This window comes from Pristiophorus japonicus, chromosome 3 (assembly GCF_044704955.1).
Source record: "Pristiophorus japonicus isolate sPriJap1 chromosome 3, sPriJap1.hap1, whole genome shotgun sequence".
NCBI lineage: Eukaryota > Metazoa > Chordata > Chondrichthyes > Pristiophoridae > Pristiophorus > Pristiophorus japonicus.
In genome coordinates, this window is record NC_091979.1 from 228,380,788 (window position 1) to 228,400,295 (window position 19,508).

Genomic DNA, 19,508 nt, shown 5'->3' on the forward strand with positions numbered 1-19,508 from the left:
CGTGACAAAGCTCTGCTGGAGTCTCTCCACGAAGTCGTCCCAGTCCTCACCCACACAGTAACGTTCCTTTGTGCTACCGGTGGCCATCCTCGTGATTCGGTGATTCCCGTTTCTCGTCGCCAAATGTGGTGTCCCTGCACCTTACTACAAATTCACATGAGGCATGTACTGCAGACACAGTCACTACGTGACCTTAACTTTTATTCCCAGGACCAAGGAGTGCTGACCCTGGGTGGGACCTCCCCTTTTATACCTGGAAACCCAGGTGAGGAGTGTCTCCCACAAGTTCACCCCCTGTGGTCAGGGTGTGCATTTCTAGGGTATAAGTAGTGTACAGGAGTTGCATGAGGGTTACAGTTACATGAAGATTACCGTTGCATGATGGTTACATACATGACATTCAGTACCGCCCCTCCGACAATATGGCACTCCCTCAGTAACGCCCCTCCGACAATATGGCACTCCCTCAGTATCGCCCCTCCGACAGTGCAGCGCTCCCTCAGTACTGCACTGGAGTGCTGCAGTGTCTGGAGTGGAACTTGAACCCACGACCTGTGACTGCGGGGCGAGTGCTGCCCGCTGAGCCCCAGCCGACCCAGAGATCGCGGACAGGGTCACCGGGACCGCTGCAAGCCTGTCACTCTCGGGTGGAAGCTGCGACTTGGTTTATAAATTGAAGCTGCTCAGCAGTAAGTTTTATTTTTATTCAGTAACAAATACACATTTAATACAAAATAGATTGTGTTTGAACCCCTGGAACAGCCGCTGCAGACGCCAGTTCTCGGGGGCTCTAGGAGTCCACCACTTTCACGCATTCTGATCCTCGGCTTCTGGGCCGGCGCTGTGGGGTCACCGACGGCTCTGTGCGCCCAGTGCCCGGGGCGATGGGGATCAGGTGGTACTGGGGGTTCCCACACCTCGCTGCCCACCCTCCCACGGGACAGAGGGTGTTGCGGCACCGCACCGCTGTGAGATGCTGAGCTGCGCAGACTGCACAGGTCCCCGGTCCACCTCGGGCAGCCGACCACCCGGTCCTGTGAGGGAGCTCCACACCAGCAGTGGAGCTTAAAGCAGCAGCAGCCCGGATCTGATAGCCATGACAGAGACCTGGTTGCAAGGTGACCAGGACTGGGAACTAAATATTCAGGGATATTTGACAATTCTGAAGGACAGACGGAAAGGAAAAGGAGGTGGTTTGGATGGAGATAAGGAATAATAACGGGAAAAAGTCGCTGGTGGGTATAGTTTACAGGTCCCCTAACAGTAGCTACACTGTTAGACGGAGTATAAATCAAGAAATAATGGAGGCTTGTAATAAAGGCAATAACCATGTGCGATTTTAACTTTCATATTGATTGGACATAGCAAATTGGCATTTAAGGAGATATTTCATAACTCGCAACATAAATATATCCCAATGAGAAGGAAAGACTGTAAGAGAAGGGATAATCATCCGTGGCTAACTAAGCTAATAAGGGATGGTGTCAAATTGAAAACAAGGGCATACAAATGTGGTCAAGACTAGTGGGAGTCCAGAGGATTAGGAAACTTTTAAAAGCCAGCAAAGAACGACTAAAAAAAATGATAAAGATACGAAAGATAGATTATTCAGTAAACTAGCGCGAAATATAAAAACAGATAGTAAGAGTTTCTACAGGTACTTAAAAAGGAAACGAGTGGCTAAAAGTAAATGTTGGTCTCCAAGAGCATGAAACTGGGAAATTATGAATGGAAAACAGGGAAATGGCAGAGACATTGAACAAATATTTTATATTGGTCTTCACAGTAGAAGACACTAAAAACATCCCAACAATGGATAATCAAGGGGCTATAGGTAGGGAGGAGCTTAATACAATCACTATCACTAATGAAGTAGTACTCGGTAAAATAATGGGACTAAAGGTGGACAAGTCCCCTGGACCTGATGGCTGACATCCTAGGGTCTTAAAAGAAGTGGCTGCAGAGATAGCGGATGCATTGGTTGTAATCTACCAAAATTCCCTGAATTCTGGAGCAATCCCAGCGGATTGGAAAACTGTAAATATAACACCTCTATTTAAAAAAGGAGGCAGACAAAAAGCAGGAAACCATAGACCAGTCAGCCTAACATCTGTCATTGGGAAAATGCTGGAGTCCATTATTAAGGAAGCAGTAGCGGGATATTTGGAAAAGCATAATTCAGTCTGGCAGAATCAGCATGGATTTATGAAAAGGAAATCATGTTTGACAAATTTGCTGGAGTTCTTTGAGGATGTAACAAGCAGGGTGGGTAAGGGGGAACCTGTGGATGTGGTGTATTTGGATTTCCAGAAGGCCTTCGATAAGGTGCCACATAAAAGGTTACTGCACAAGATAAAAGTTCACCGAGTTGGGGGTAATATATTAGCATGGATAGAGGATTGGCTAACAAAAAACAGAGAGTTGGGATAAATGGTTCATTCTCTGGTTGGCAACCAGTAACTAGTGGGGTGCCGCAAGGATCGGTGCTGGGTCCTCAACTATTTACAATCTATAGTAATGACTTGGATGAAGGGACCGAGTGTAGTGCATCCAAGTTTGCTGATGATACAAAGATGGGTGGGAAAGCAAACTGTGAGTAGGACAAAAAAAATCTGCAGGGGGATTAAGACAGGCTAAATGAGTGGGCATAAATCTGGCAGATGGAGTATAATGTGGGAAAATATGAGGTTATCCACTTTGATAGTAAAAATAGAAAAGCAAATTATAATTTAAAATGGAGAAAAATTGCAAAGTATTGCAGTACAAAGGGACCTGGGGGTCCTTGTGCATGAAACACAAAGTTGGTATGCAGGTACAGCAACTAATCAGGAAGGCAAATAGAATGTTGGCCTTTATTGCAAGGGGGATACAGTATAAAAGCAGAGAAGTCCTGCTACAACTGTACAGGGTATTGGTGAGGCCACATCTAGGGTCTGCATACAGTTTTGGTCTCCGTATTTAAGGATGGATATACTTGTAGTGGAGGCTGTTCAGAGAAGGTTCACTAGGTTGATTCTGAAGATGAGGGAGTTGACTTATGAAGCTAGGTTGAGTAGGTTGGGCCTATACACATTGGAGTTCAGAAGAATGAGGTGATCTTACTGAAACATATAAGATAATGAGGGGGCTCGACAAGGTGGATGCAGAGAGGATATTTCCACTAATAGAGGGAACTAAAACTAGGGGACATAGTCTTAGAATAAGGGGCTGCCCATTTGAAACAGATGAGGAGGAAGTGGAATGATGGAAAGTGGAATCCAAGATCAGATCAGCCATGATCTTATTGAATGGCGGCCAGGCTCGAGGGGCCGAACGGCCTACTCCTGTTCCTATTTCTTATGTTATTATGGGTCCTGCTGCGTGGGCTGATCCCAATGGGGCCCACAGTCCATTGGAATCGCTTCCCGCCTCCCCCCCCGCCGGTCGCCCGAGGTAGGCATGGCAACAGATGGGACTGACGAAGGGGGTGAAAGAATGGGGGGGGGGGGGGGGGGGGAGAGGGGATGGTTGAGGGAGGAGTGGAGGGGGAAGAGGCATTGGAAAGAGGAGGGACCAACACAGCTTACACTCCCATGTGAAGCGCAGCCGCTTGACTGAGCTATAGGAGGGCAGTGCTGAACGCCCTCCTCCTGTTCCTGTGTAACAGCCTCGAGGGGCTGAATGGGCCTCCTCCTGTTCCTGTGTAACAGGCTCAAGAGGCTGAATGGGCTCCTCCTGATCCTGTGTAATCCGGGACCAGAAAGAATGAGATTCAGGGAGCTGGAGAGAGCGGAGAGAGAGATCAGGGGCTCCAGAGAGGGAGAGCAAATGGGAGAGAGGGGGCAGGAGAGAGAGGGAGAAGGGAAGGGCGAGTGGTGCTGGAGGCTCAGGAATGGAGATGAGGGCGAGGCTGCGTCAGGGACAGGAGAGGGCCCTCCCAGAGGGAGCTACAGCACGATCACTGGAATAGCCCCAGTATAAGGTGCTGCCCCTCCCCAGGGTAGGTACAGCACGGGTTAGATACAGAGTAAAGCTCCCTCCACACTGTCCCATCAAATACTACCAGTGCAGGTACAGCATGGGGTTAGATACAGAATGAAGCTCCCTCTGCACTGTCCCATCAAACACTCCCAGGGCAGGTACAGTACAGGGTTAGATACAGAGTAAAGCCCCCTCTACACTGTCCCATCAAACTCTCTAGGAGCAGGTACAGCACGGGGTTAGATAGAGAGTAAAGCTCCGTATACACTGTTCCATCAAACACTCCCAGAGCAGGTACAGTACGGGGTTAGATACAGAGTAAAGCTCCCTCTACACTGTCCCATCAAACACTCCCAGGGCAGGTACAGCATGCTGTTAGATACAGAGTAAAGCTCCCTCTATACTGTCCCATCAAACACTCCCAGGGCAGGTACAGCACAGGTTAGATACAGAGTAAAGCTCCCTCTAATCTATCCCACGAAACATTCCCAGGGCAGGTACAGCATGGGTTAGATACAGAATAAAGCTCCCTCTACACTGTCCCATCAAACACTCCCAGGGCAGATACAGCACGGGTTAGATACAGAATAAAGCTCCCTCTTCCATGAAACACTCCCAGGGCAGGTACAGCACGGGTTAGATACAGAATAAAGCTCCCTCTACACTGTCCCATCAAACACTCCCAAGGCAGGTACATCACGGATTAGATACAGAGTAAAGCTCCCTCTACACTCTCCCATCAAACTCTCCCAGGGCAGGTACAGCACGGGGTTAGATAGAGAGTAAAACACCCTCTACACTGTATTGAGCGGATAGTTTAACACGAAGCTCAGAAAAGCGCCTAAATGCACAGTGTGACCTTTGATGTCCAGCACTAGGATTGCCAACTAATGCCGATTGACAATCAGTGCCGTGCTCCGGACCGTGCGGCTTACAGTGTGCCCCCGGCACAGAGCAGGAACCTCCCTCGCGAGGGTCCGGCCTGGGCTCCGAGCCCAGCCTCAGTGGGGAGTGGGCCGGTGTTGTCAGGCACTGGCCAGTCCCTCGGCCTGTGTTGCCAGTGGAGTGGCTGCGGTTCGGTGCGGCCTTGGGCTGGAGCAGCTGGCCGTGTGGTGTGGTGTGTCCCGTGCCGCCCCGTGCTGTGAGGCTAGCTGGGCTCCGCTACCGCTGCTTTGTGCCGGGCTCTGATGCCGCTGTCGTGGCCGGGACCGCCCAGACTGTACTCGCGGATCAGGACCGCGGCGTTCTTCAGCATCTCCGCCCAGGAGCCCCGGGCTCGCCGGTGCAGGGCGCGGTGCGTGACCATCCCGCGGAACAGGTTGAACGGCTCGGCGGCGCGGAAGGCGGCGGGAACGTCCAGCTCGGGCAGCGCGGCGCCGTTGCCGATCACGAAGTGGTTCAGACGTTTCTCCAGCAGCGCCTTGTCCAGGAAGCGCAGCAAGTCGCGCAGGCGGTGGCGGAGGCGGTCCGGGTGCCAGTCGGCGGGGGGCCGGCGGGACAGGAGGTGCAGCAGGGCCGTCTTGAGGTGGTACTGGCTGAGTCCGCTGCGCCCCGTCAGCTGGCACTGCTTGTGGTGCAGGAAGGACACGATCTGCAGGCACACCAGGTGGCACGCACCCTCCGGCAGCTTCTTGCCCATCGCCCGGAGAAACCGCTTCTCGCACACGGCGAAGATCAAGGGCCAGGCCGTGTCGCTGGAGCGGGCGGAGCCGGGCTGGGCGTCGCTGGAGAAAAGGGGCATTGAGTACACGTCGGAGCTTTCAAACTGCACCACGGGCCAGAGGTTGAAGAGCACGGCCTTGCCGGAGCGCAGCCGGATCCGCAGGGCGCCCGGCCTGTCCAGATCGCGGAAGGTCAGCTCAAAGTCGTACTTGTGCGAGATCTCGGCCCAGGCTTTGGTCAGCGCCACCTGGAACCAGCGCATGACCTGGGCCTTGGCCAGATAGGGTGCGCTGCTGGCCCATAGCAGCTCCGGCCTCGGCCCCCCTGGCTCGCCCCCTGGGATCTGCGGGTCGTGCACCAGGCACAACATGTCCTCTCCCAGCTGGGTCTTGCCGCACAGGCAGGAGGCCGAGTCGCCGGCCGGATGGAGGACGCGGATGGTCGCGTAGCCCTGCTCCCCCGGGCAGACGGCGGGTCCGGCGCGCAGCAGCTGGGCCCGGAAGCGGTAGGGCTCGGGGGGAGTGAAGGGGACGATCAGGTCGCACACCAGCGGCCGCTCCACCCTCCAGTTCTCGTACAGGCTGCCGACGCCGATGCACTCCTCCACCTCCATGTCCAGGTCGCGGTCGCACACGCTGCGAAGGGCCTCCAGCAAATCGTCGGCGCAGCCCTCCACCAGCTCCTGGGTCCTGGACAGCTCGTTCCCCGGCACCCTGATGCACCGCTCGTACAAGCGGCCCAGCGTCTGGTGGTCCGGCAGCGCCGCGCACCACGCGGAGTCCCCCAGGGCGTCCCAGTCTTCGTCCTCGCTCGCCAGCTCCTGGGGGGCTCGGGGCTCCGCGTCCTGCCGCCAGATCTCCAGCAGCAGCAGGGCCGCGATGATCAGGGCGCTCCACAGGCTCCAGCCGCGCTCCTCCTCCTCCTCGCCCGCCGGACCCCCGCCGGACCCCGGCCCCGCGCCCGCCGGCAGCGACTCGGCAAATTCCTTCTCCAGCCGCAGCATCTGGGCTCGCAGCCGCTCCTCCCGCTCCTTCATCCGGCTCACGGTGTCCGCCTCCCGCTCCCTCTCCGCGCTCCGGCCGGCCGGCTGCAGGGTGAACGGGCGATCGATGACCGCCGCGGCCACGAGCAGGCACACGGCAAATATCCCCACCGGCATGGCCGCCCAAACCTGCAGGGGGGACAGGAAAACATCCACCGTGACAATCAGCTCGCAAAATACAAACCCCACCGATGGAAAATCCACGGAGTAACATCCCCAAAACACAGGACCAGACACGGGGTCAAACACACACAGGGGTCAAACACACACAGGACCAGTCACGGGGTCAAACAAACACAGGGTCAAACAAACACAGGGTCAAACACACACAGGACCAGTCACGGGGTCAAACGCAGGGTCAAACACACACAGGGGTCAAACAAACACAGGGTCAAACACACACAGGACCAGTCACGGGGTCAAACGCAGGGTCAAACTCGGTCAAACACACACAGGGTCAAACAAACACAAGGTCAAACACACACAGGTCAAACTCGGGGGTCAAACACACAGGACCAGTCACGGGGTCAAACGCAGGGTCAAACACACACAGGGGTCAAACAAACACAGAGTCAAACACACACAGGACCAGTCACGGGGTCAAACGCAGGGTCAAACACACACAGGGGTCAAACAAACACAGGGTCAAACACACATAGGACCAGTCATGGGGTCAAACGCAGGGTCAAACTCGGTCAAACACACACAGGGGTCAAACAAACACAAGGTCAAACACACAGGGGTCAAACGTGGGGTCTATCATGCCTGTGTCGGCTCTTTGTAAAAGCGAATCCAAGTATTCCCTTCCCCCCGCTGTCTTCTCCCGTAGCCCTGCAAGCTTTTTCCTTCGCAAGTATTTATCCAATTCCATAGGTTTGAGGTCCCGAGTGTGAATGAGTTGAAGCGAGGGACAGTGAGATGGTCTGGGATTCAGCACAATGAGGATGCAGGGGGAGAGAGAGTGAGTGTGGGATGGCCGGGGAAATTTGGGGCTGAGGATCGAGGGGGAAAAGTTCAAATGAGCGCTGACCATAGCGGTGTGGGTGAGATAACGAGGGAGAGGGGGGCCAGGGCGGGTGGAGCGAGGATGGAGGTTGCAGGTGAGAGAGGGATTGTTCTGACCTCCAGTGATTGAGGGAAATGGTGCCACAAACATCAAGACCAGTGTTTCCAGCAGGAATAATCCGCCCGCCGCCCCCCCCGCCCCAATTCTGAACATTCCCAGCACGTTACTGCACCGACACCTGAACATCTTCGGCTCTTTCGTGATATAGTGTGTATCAGACAGAATTGGCAATGGACTTGGGGGGGGGGGTGGTAGGGGGTAGAGCAGCCCCCCCCCGATCACCAGACACTAGGCCTCTGCACTCAGCTCTCTGCTCCCTTCTCCCTCGCACACTGTTCCTCAGGCTACCAGCCCCGCGGGGATTGCTAGAAAAAAAATCAAGCTCTCGTTCGCCATCTACCTTGCTGATAAAAAGAAAGAACGTGCATTTAAATAGCGCCTTTCACAACCTCAATTTGACCCAAAGCATTTTTGAAGTGTAGTCATTGTTGTAATTCAGGAAACGTGGCAGCCAATTTGTGCACAGCAAGTTCCCACAAACAGCAATGTGGTAATGACCAAGTAATCTGTTTTTTTCAGATGTTGGTTCAGGGATAAATATTGGCCAGGACACTGAGGAGAATTCCCGAACTCATCTTCGAAAAGCACCATGTCCGCCTGAAGGGCCTCGGTTTAACGTTTCATCTGAAAGACAGCACCTCCGACAGTGTAGCACTCCCTCAGTACTGCCCATCCGACAGTGCAGTACTCCCTCAGCACTGCCCAGCCGACAGTGCAGTACTCCCTCAGTGCTGCCCCTCCGACAATGCAGCGCTCCCTCAGTGCTGCCCCTCTGACAGTGCAACGCTCCCTCAGTACTGCCCCTCTGACAGTGCAACGCTCCCTCAGTACTGCTCCTCCGACAGCGCATCATTCTTTCAGTACTGCCCCTCCGACAGTGCGGCGCTCCCTCAGTACTGCCCCTCCGACAGTGCAGTGCTCCCTCAAGGAGGGATGTGAGGGTGCTCACTAAAGCAGCAACATTTTATTATTAGCTTCTGATAACCCAGGATTTTATTCTATGTCAATCGGTTTCCTTCCAAGAACATAAGAAATAGGAACAGGAGCAGGCCATACGGCCCCTCGAGCCTGCTCCGCCATTCAATAAGATCATCGCTGATCTGATCATGGACTCAGCTCCAATTCCCCACCCGCTCCACATATCCCCTTATTCCCTTATCGTTTAAGAAACTGAGTCCATGTAAATATGAACGGCCTATGTGAAAATACATTTTCTAAATTTCCGTCGAGAGATGACTGAAATGTGACTGAGCTGAAGTCGCTGGTCAGGAAGTTCCTTTCAGAGCCGTCAGTGGGTCTGGAGTCACGAGAGGAAGGGATGGGACCAGGATGCGTGGTTCCTTCCCAAGAAAAGCTCGTCGCTCTCCCAATCATGTGATCAAGGTCTCTTCCCCCACCGCCCCCCTCCCACGGTGGGGTGCACTCGGAGTGCAGCCACTCTGCCCAATCGCAGACCCCTTGAGCTACTGTCGGGGCTAAAGTTAAAGTCATGTTCTGCCACAACTTGGCTCAGGAGTTTCTTAAATGAGGAAAGCGAGGTAGAGAGGCAGAGAGGTTTATGGAGGGAGTTCCAGAGCTTGGGGCCCAGGCAGCTGAAGGCACGGAATCATATAATTTGAAGCTGAGGAGGAGATTGTTCAGCCCATTGTGACTGTTGGCTCTCGTGAAAAGCTCTGCCCTTGGTCCCATTCCTCCAACCCTTTTAGATTTTTATTTTCCAACTTTGGATCTCCCCCTCTGTAGTTCGCAAGCCTATACGCTCTGTAATGCTCCCCTCAGTCAGCTCCTTGCAACGTCGAACCGCCCCCGTTTCTCCTGCGGTTGCTTGTCCAAAGGATGTGCTTTGCCGGCTGACTGTGGTTGCAGTGCGACGTGCTCTGTCGCGGTGACTGCCGATGTTAACCCCTGGAGCCTGCTATCGCCCGCCAGCCCACTGCAGCCTGGGCTGATTCAGCACCAGCCACAGTTTGCATGTAACACTCGCCACCAGTCACAGTGTGCATGTAACACTCGCCACCAGTCACAGTGTGCATGTAACATTCGCCACCAGTCACAGTGTGCATGTATCACTCACCACCAGTCACAGTGTGCATGTAACACTCGCCACCAGTCACAGTGTGCATGCAACACTCGCCACCAGTCACAGTGTGCATGTAACACTCGCCACCAGTCACAGTGTGCATGCAACACTCGCCACCAGTCACAGTGTGCATCTAACACTCGCCACCAGCCACAGTGTGCATGCAACACTCGCCACCAGTCAGTGTGCATCTAACACTCGCCACCAGTCACAGTGTGCATGTAACACTTGCCACCAGTCACAGTGTGCATCTAACACTCGCCACCAGTCACAGTGGGCATCTAACACTCGCCACCAGTCACAGTGTGCATCTAACACTCGCCACCAGTCACAGTGTGCATGTAACACTCGCCACCAGTCACAGTGTGCATCTAACACTCGCCACCAGTCACAGTGTGCATCTAACACTCGCCACCAGTCACAGTGTGCATCTAACACTCGCCACCAGTCACAGTGTGCATGTAACACTCGCCACCAGTCACAGTGTGCATGTAACACTCGCCACCAGTCACAGTGTGCATGTAACACTCGCCACCAATCACAGTGGGCATCTAACACTCGCCACCAGTCACAGTGTGCATCTAACACTCGCCACCAGTCACAGTGTGCATGTAACACTCGCCACCAGTCACAGTGTGCATGTAACACTCGCCACCAGTCACAGTGTGCATGTAACACTCGCCACCAGTCACAGTGTGCATGTAACACTCGCCACCAGTCACAGTGTGCATGTAACACTCGCCACCAGTCACAGTGTGCATGTAACACTCGCCACCAGTCACAGTGTGCATGTAACACTCGCCACCAGTCACAGCGTGCATCTAACACTCGCCACCAGTCACAGTGTGCATGCAACACTCGCCACCATTCACAGTGTGCATGTAACACATGCCACCAGTCACAGTGTGCATCTAACACTCGCCACCAGTCACAGTGGGCATCTAACACTCGCCACCAGTCACAGTGTGCATCTAACACTCACCACCAGTCACAGTGTGCATCTAACACTCGCCACCAGTCACAGTGTGCATGTAACACATGCCACCAGTCACAGTGTGCATGTAACACATGCCACCAGTCACAGTGTGCATGTAACACATGCCACCAGTCACAGTGTGCATGTAACACTCGCCACCAGTCACAGTGTGCATGTAACACTCGCCACCAGTCACAGTGTGCATCTAACACATGCCACCAGTCACAGTGTGCATCTAACACTCGCCACCAGTCACAGTGTGCATCTAACACATGCCACCAGTCACAGTGTGCATGTAACACATGCCACCAGTCACAGTGTGCATGTAACACTCGCCACCAGTCACAGTGTGCATGTAACACTCGCCACCAGTCAGTGTGCATCTAACACTCGCCACCAGTCAGTGTGCATCTAACACTCACCACCAGTCACAGTGTGCATCTAACACTCGCCACCAGTCACAGTGTGCATGTAACACTCGCCACCAGTCACAGTGTGCATCTAACACTCGCCACCAGTCACAGTGTGCATGTAACACTCGCCACCAGTCACAGTGTGCATCTAACACTCGCCACCAGTCACAGTGTGCATGTAACACTCGCCACCAGTCACAGTGAGCATCTAACACTCGCCAACAGCCAGTGTGCATGCAACACTCACCACCAGTCACAGTGTGCATCTAACACTCACCACCAGCCACAGTGTGCATCTAACACTCGCCACCAGTCACAGTGTGCATGCAACACTCGCCACCAGTTGGGTGCAGGGAATCCACAATGAGGCAGGTGATTGTGAGCCTGGTGGATGAACTGGTAATGTGGAGTGTGATAGTTAAACCTTTTGCTAATAAACCAACTAATTCTTAATAGCAATGTGTTGCTATGAATTCTTAAGCAAAGAACCCAGGAAGTAAATACATTACACTCCCAGTGTCAGCATCACTCGCAGAAGGTCGCTCAATGGAGCCCACACTGGCTGCTCCATCTCTGGGATCTGCGACCAAAGCAAGTCCAGGGGTTGATTCACTCCACCCCCCACTCTGACTGGATGTGGGCTCCATCCCCCACTCAGGGCTGGCTCGGCTGGCACAGGTCCCCAAACAAACAAACCCGCCAGGCCCCGGCTCAGCGTGCGGCCCGGGAGGGTGGCTGCGGGGTGTGGGGTGTGGGGCGAGGGGTGTGTGGTATAGGGTGAGGGGTGTGTGCGGAGTGAGGGCTGAGGGGTGTATGGGGGTGAGGGTCGTGGGGTGGGGGATGCAGGCTGTGGGGTTAGGCAGCTGCACCAATTGCCACAGGCCAGGAGCAGTCAGCACTCACCAGTCAGGAGCAGTCAGCCACCCTGGAGCATGGGCGGGGAGACTGAGGACAGGCAAAGGAGAATCACAGGCCGAAGCTGCCGACCCTGGAGGCCAGAGAATTACAATAGGAAGAGAGTTAGCACTGGTCAGATTCCAGAGGGGTGAGTTCATGGTCTCGAGGAGCTTGGGCTGAGGGGACTGGAATGTAGAAGTGACAGAAAGGGACAGACAGAGCAAGAGAGAATGTATTAGTATGGGAGTATACACAGCACCGTCTCAGTGAGTAAACACAGACCCTTCACAACCTCGCTGTCCTGTTTGACCCTGAGCTGACATTCCAACCCCATATTCCCGCCTATTTCCACCTCAGTAACATCGCCCATCTCCGCCCCAGCTCTTCAGCTGCTGAAACCCTCATCCGTGCCTTTGTTACCCCCAGACTCGACTATTCCAATACTCTCCTGGCCGGCCTCCCATCCTCCACCCTCCGGAGAAGTAAGCTCATCCAAAACTCTGCTGCCCATATCTGAACTGACAACAAGTCCCGTTTGGTCATAGTGTGTCAGTGTGGGCCAGTGGTAGCACTCTCGCCTCTGAGTCAGAGGGTTGTGGGTTCAAGCTCCCTGCACTTCACCTACCATTGGCAGCCGTGCCTTCAGCTGCCTGGGCCCCAAGCTCTGGAATTCCTTCTCAAAACCTCGCCACCTCTCTTTACGACCCTCCTTAAAACTCTCTGACCTAAGTCTTTCAGATGAGACATTAAACCGAGGCCCCATCAGCCCTCTCAGGTGGACGTCAAAGATCCTATGGCACTATTTTGAAGAAGAGCAGGGGAGTTAACTCCGGTGTTCTGGCCAATATTTATCCCTCAATCAACATAACACAAACTGTTCATCTAGTCATTATTAGATTGCTGTTTGTGGGAGCTTGCTGTGCACAAATGGCTGCCGCGTTTCCCACATTACACCAATGACTACACTTCAAAAGTACTTCATTGGCTGTAAAGCACTTTGAGATGTCCGGTGGTCGTGAAAGGCGCTATATAAATGCAAGTCTTTCAAGATTTTGGTCACTTGCCCTAATATCTCCTTATGTGGCTCGGTGACAAATTTTGTCTGATAACGTTCCCGTGAAGCACCTTGGGAAATTTGACTGCGTTAAGCGCACTATATAAATACAAGTTGTTACTGTTTTTGAAATAGATGTTGGAAAGATGAGGAAGTTAGGAGTTCGAAGGGTAACTTTGTCACCCAACGAGAAATGGTGCATTGGGCTCGCAGAGAAGGAAATAGACGGTATAAATAGGGTCAAGGAATGTGTTTGTGGAGAGAGGCGGGGTTGAGGGATATGGGGAGAAGGTGGGTAGGTGGGGTTGGGGGATATGGGTGGTGTTGGCGATATCATCATAGGCAGTCCCTCGGAATCGTGGAAGACTTGCTTCCACTCTAAAAGTGAGTTCTCAGGTGACTGTACAGTCCAATATGGCAATTACAGTCTCTGTCACAGGTGGGACAGTGGTTGAAGGAAAGGGTGGGTGGGACACGTTTGCCGCACGCTCTTTCCGCTGCCTACGCTTGATTTCTGCATGCTCTCGGCTCTTAGGCCAGGGATTCCCAGGTGTTAGTGGGGATGTTGCACTTTATCAAGGAGGCTTTGAGGGTGTCCTTGAAACGTTTCCTTTTCCCACCTGGGGCTCGCCTGAGTTCTGAGTAGAGCGCTTGCTTTGGTAGTCTCGTGTTGGGTATGCGGACAATGTGGCCTGCCCAATGAAGCTGGTTGAGTGTGGTTAGTGCTTCAATGCTGGGGATGTTGGCCTGATCGAGAACACTAATGTTGGTGCGTCTGTCCTCCCAGGGGATTTGCAGGATCTTGTGCAGACATCGTTGACGGTATTTCTCCAACGATTTGAGGTGTCTAGTGTATATGGTCCACATCTCTGAGCCATACAGGAGAAAATGGGGAGAAGGCAGGTAGGTGGGGTTGGGGGATATGGGGAAAAGGTGGGGTCGAAAATTGGACAGGATTAATGAATGCGCTCATTACTGCAACTGGGGGAAGTGACACGCACGCAGAGACACAAGCATACACACGCACAGACACACATGCAGATACACACGTGTAGATACACATGTAGATACACATGCACACACTCACAGATACACATCATGAACATCATCATAGGCAGTCCTTCGGAATCGAGGAAGTCTTGCTTCCACTCTTAGAATGAGTCCTTTAGGTGGCTGAACAGTCCAATACGAGAGCCACATTCCCTGGCACAGGTGGGACAGTCGTTGAGGGTAAGGATGGGTGGACAGGTTTGCCGCACGCTCTTTCCGCCGCCTGCGCTTGTTTTCTGCATGCACTCGGCGATAAGACTCGAGGTGCTCAGCGCCCTCCCGGATGCACTTCATCCACTTAAGGCAGGCTTCGGCCAGGGACTCCCAGGTGTAGGTAGGGATGTTGCACTCTCTCAGGGAGGCTTTGAGGGTGTCCCTGTAATGTTTCCTCTTCCCACCTTTGGCTCGTTGCAGAGATACACACACACACACAAACATGCACACACAGATACACACACATACACAGACACACAGCAACTAATTCCAAGAATTTCCGTCTCCTGTTAAATTCGATCCCGTCAGGACCTCACATTCAAATTTTGTAAAACTGCCACTTTTAAGAAGGCTCAACCCAGGACCACCTTAAAAACCCTCCCCTCCCCCGCTCACGTTACAAGCTGAGTGACTGACGGCTCTCCCTGAGCTCTCGGGCCGTTCACACTTTGCTCCCAGACTCTGGGTGGGGGAGAGCCGGGTTCAGAGCCCCGGGATAGTGAGCCCCCGGGGCGGTGTGAGGGAGACAGGAATGGAGTCACTCACCTCGGGCCAGCCCCGGCCCCGCGGCTCTGCCTATCTGCACTATCGGCTCTGTCTGCAGGCTCTGTGGGCAGCCCAACGCAGCAGTCGCGGCTCCCGGAGTCCCTGTCGGAGGGGCTGGTGGTCGGGGGGGAGCCGGACCCCGAGCTCTGATCGCGGTTCTCTCTCTCTTTCTCTCTCTCTTTCGCCGCCCGATCGCTCAGGTCCTTCCTCTTTCTCCACTCGCACTCGATTCTTACCCCCGTCTTACTCATTTCCTGCCGCTCACCAAAACCCTTTCCCTCCTAATAAGCCGAGAGAGAGAGTCAGACATGGGCCGTGACCTTCGCTCCTTAAAGGCACAGCCCCTGTCCGCCCCACTGCCCAAAGTGCTTCCCGAGCAGGACCTGGTGGGATCTGCAGGGGGTTCGATGCTGAGGGTCAGACCCTGCTGCCAGGGTGGGGAATTCGCAACCTCGGCGTCCCTTCTGAGCCTGTGACTATCACCACACCGCCTGCTTTAGTGTCAGCCCAGGTTCAGTGGGTGAGACATTAAACCGAGGCCCCGTCTGCTCTCTCAGGTGGATGTGAAAGATCCCATGGCACCATATCGAAGAAGAGCAGGGGAGTTATCCCCCATGTCCTGGCCAATATTTATCCCTCAATCAACATAATAAAAACATAATTTGTTCATTACCACATTGCTGTTTGTAGCCCCAAAATTGTGTGAGCTTGCTGTGCGCAAATTGAAGGCCGCGTTTCCGACATTACAACAGTGACTACACTCCCAAAGTACTTCATTGGCTGTGAAGCATTGAGACGACCGGTGGTCATGAAAGGCACCTCGAACATTGCCCGTCTCCGCCCTTGCCTCAGCTCATCTGCTGCTGAAACCCTCATCCATGCATTTGTTACCTCTAGACTTGACTATTCCAACGCACTCCTGGCTGGCCTCCCACATTCTACATTACGTAAACTAGAGATGATCCAAAACTTGGCTGCCCGTATCCAAACTTGCACCAAGTCCCGCTCACCTATCATCATCATCATTATCATAGGCAGTCCATTGGAATCGAGGAAGACTTGCTTCCACTCTTAACATGAGTTCTTAGGTGACTGAACAGTCCAATACGAGAACCACAGTCTCTGTCACAGGTGGGACAGACAGTCGTTGAGGAAAGGGGTGGGTGGGATTGGTTTGCCGCACGCTCTTTCCGCTGCCTGCACTTGTTTTCTGCATGCTCTCAACGACGAGACTCGAGGAGCCCTCCCGGATGCACTTTCTCCACTTAGGGTGGTCTTTGGCCAGGGACTCCCAGGTGGCAGTGGGGATGTTGCACTTTATCAGGGAGGCTTTGAGGGTATCCTTGTAACATCCATGAAAGGAATTTATGAAAGGGAAATCCTGCTTGACAAATCTTCCACAATTTTTTGAGGATGTAACTAGTAGAGTGGACAAGGGAGAACCAGTGGATGTGGTGTATTTGGACTTTCAAAAGGTTTTTGACAAGGTCCCACACAAGAGATTGGTGTGCAAAATTAAAGCACATGGTATTGGGGGTAATGTACTGATGTGGATAGAGAATTAATTGGCGGGCAGGGAGTCGGGATAAACGGGTCCTTTTCAGAATGGCAGGCAGCGACTAATGGGGTGCCGCAGGGCTCAGTGCTGGGACCCCAACTAGTTACAATATACATTAATGATTTGGATGAGGGAATTGAGTGTAATATCTCCAAGTTTGCAGATGACACTAAGCTGGCTGGTGGCGGTGTGAGCTGTGAGGAGGATGCTAAAAGGCTGCAGGGTGACTTGAGCAAACGCGTGGCAGATGCAATATAATGTGGATAAATGTGAGGTTATCCATTTGGTGGCAAAAACACGAAGGCAGAATATTATCTGAATGGTGGCAGATTAGGAAAAGGGGAAGTGCAACGAGACCTGGGTGTCATCAGTCATTAAAAGTTGGCATGCAGGTACAGCAGGCGGTGAAGAGGGCAAATGGTATGTTGGCCTTCATAGCTAGGGGATTTGAGTATAGGAGCAGGGAGGTCTTACTGCAGTTGTGCAGGGCCTTGGTGAGGCCTCACTTAGAATATTGTGTTAGTTTTGGTCTCCTAATCTGAGGAAGGACGTTCTTGCTATTGAGGGAGTGCAGCGAAGGTTCACCAGACTGATTCCAGTGATGGCAGGACTGACATATGAGGAGAGACTGGATCGACTGGGCCTGTATTCACTGGAGTTTAGAAGAATGAGAGGGGTTCTCATAGAAACATATACAATTCTGATGGGACTGGACAGGTTAGATGCGGGAAGAATATTCTTGATGTTGGGGAAGTCCAGAACCAGGGGACATAGTCTAAGGATAAGGGGTAAGCCATTTAGAACTGAGATGAGGAGAAACTTCTTCACTCAGAGAGTTGTTAACCTGTGGAATTCCCTATCGCAGAGAGTTGTTGATGCCAATTCATTAGACATATTCAAGAGGGACTTAAATATGGCCCTTACGGCTAAAGGGATCAAGGAGTATGGAGAGAAAGCAGGAAAGGGGTACTGAGGTGAATGATCAGCCATGATCTCATTGAATGGTGGTGCAGGCTCAAAGGGCCAAATGGCCTACTCCTGCACCTATTTTCTATGTTTCCACTGCCCACCTTTGGCTCATTTGCCGTGAAGGAGTTCCGAGTAGAGCGCTTGCTTTGGGAGTCTCGTGTCTGTCATGCGAACAATGTGGCCTGCCCAGCGGAGCTGATCGAGTGTAGTCAGTGCTTCAATGCTGGGAATGTTGACCTGGACAAGGACGCTAATTTTTATTTGTAACCTTCACATAACTGTAACCTTTATGTAACAACACTGTACACTGTATACAACTTAGAAATGCACACCTTGACCACAGGGGGTAAACTTGTGGGAGACACTCCTCACCTGGTCATTCAGGTATATAAAGGGAGGTCCCACACTGGGTCATCACTTCTTGGTCCTGTGAATAAAGGTACAGGTCACAGAGTGACCTTGTTTCCAGTATGTGCCTTGTGTTGATTTGCTGTAGTGTGTAAGGACACAACATTTGGCGACGAGAAACAGGAATCAGCAACTCAAGAGAATGACCATTGGTAGCCCGGAGGAACGGTACTGTGTTGGTGAGGACTGGGACGATTTCATTGAGAGACTCCAGCAGAGTTTTGTCACGAAGGACTCGCTGGGAGTGGCAACGGCTGACAAGCAGAGGGCGCATCTACTGACCAGCTGTGGCCTTAAAACGTATGGGCTGATGAAAGACCTGCTCGCACCCGAGAAGCCGGTGGACAAGACCTTCGAGGAGCTCAGCAAACTGACCGGTAAGCACCTCAACTGGTGAGTAGTATTTACATGGCCCAACACCGATTCTATACGCACCGACGTCAGGAAGAGCAGAGCATACCGGACTTCGTTGCGGACCTTCGGCGCTTGGCCAGCCTCTAAGTTCACAGATGCCTGCAGGGGGGAGATGTTACGGGATTTCTTCATTGAGGGCATTGGTCATGCCGGGATTTTTAGGAAGCTAATTGAGACCAAGGACTTGACCTTGGGAGCAGCGGCGTTGATGGCTCAAACCTTCATGGCGGGGGAGGAGGAAACCAAGATCATATACGCGCGTAACTCTGCTCCCAATGTGGCGATGGAGCAGGGAATTAACATGGTAAACGCGACTCAGAACCTTGCAGGCAGGCAAGGGCAATTCAACACCAACCAGGCAGTAACAGACTCTAGAGTGGGTCCTCAACAGAGACAATGGCTGGTTGAATGGACATTTACACCATCACAAGGGACAATACGTCCCGGGATGGGACCATTGACATCCACAAACAGAGTGCTCAAGAGTAATCAAAGAGACAATCAGAGAGGAATGCCTGGTAACAGCTCTTTTGTTCACAACAATCTCAGCTCATGCTGGAGGTGCGGGGGCAAACATGCTGCGAAGACGTGCCGATTTCAACAATTCATCTGCAGAAATTGTAACTTGAGTGGACATTTAGCCAGGATGTGCAGGAAGCCCGCAGCGAGGCTGGTTTACGAAGTGGATGAACCACAAGAGGGGTCTGCAAGGCAGGGGTATGCCTGGGACACAGCAATAGACTCTGAAGTTCAGCGGGTTCAGGTGGCAAACATCCACAGCTCATACATAAGAACACCACCTATGATGATGAGAGTACTGTTAAACGGCATCCCGGTACGCATGGAGCTGGACACAGGAGCCAGCCAGTCACTTATGAGTGTCCAACAATTCGAGAAACTGTGGCCACTCAGAGCTAGCAGACCCAAACTGGAACGCATTGACACGCAATTCCGGACGTACACCAAAGAGATCATCCCAGTGCTAGGCAGTGCAATGTTGGTGGTCACACGTAACGGATCTCAGAACTGGCTGCCACTCTGGATTGTCCCGAGAAATGGTCCCGCACTTTTGGGGAGGAGCTGGCTAGCTGAGGTGAACTGGAAATGGGGGGATGTGCACGTCTTTTCATCTGTGGAGCG

At 52.9% G+C, this 19,508-nt stretch overlaps 1 protein-coding gene across 1 annotated transcript; it reads right to left on the minus strand.

The window, feature by feature from the left end:
• Positions 1-216: 216 nt before the first annotated feature.
• LOC139260154 (inositol 1,4,5-trisphosphate receptor-interacting protein) lies at positions 217-15,230 on the minus strand. Its single transcript, XM_070876384.1, has 2 exons — positions 15,020-15,230; positions 217-6,793 (listed from the first exon to the last, which is right to left on the minus strand). The coding sequence occupies exon 2, from the start codon at positions 6,779-6,781 to the stop codon at positions 5,108-5,110; it is 1,674 nt and encodes a 557-aa protein (XP_070732485.1). The 5' UTR covers positions 6,782-6,793; positions 15,020-15,230; the 3' UTR covers positions 217-5,107.
• Between the last annotated feature and the right edge of the window lie 4,278 nt (positions 15,231-19,508).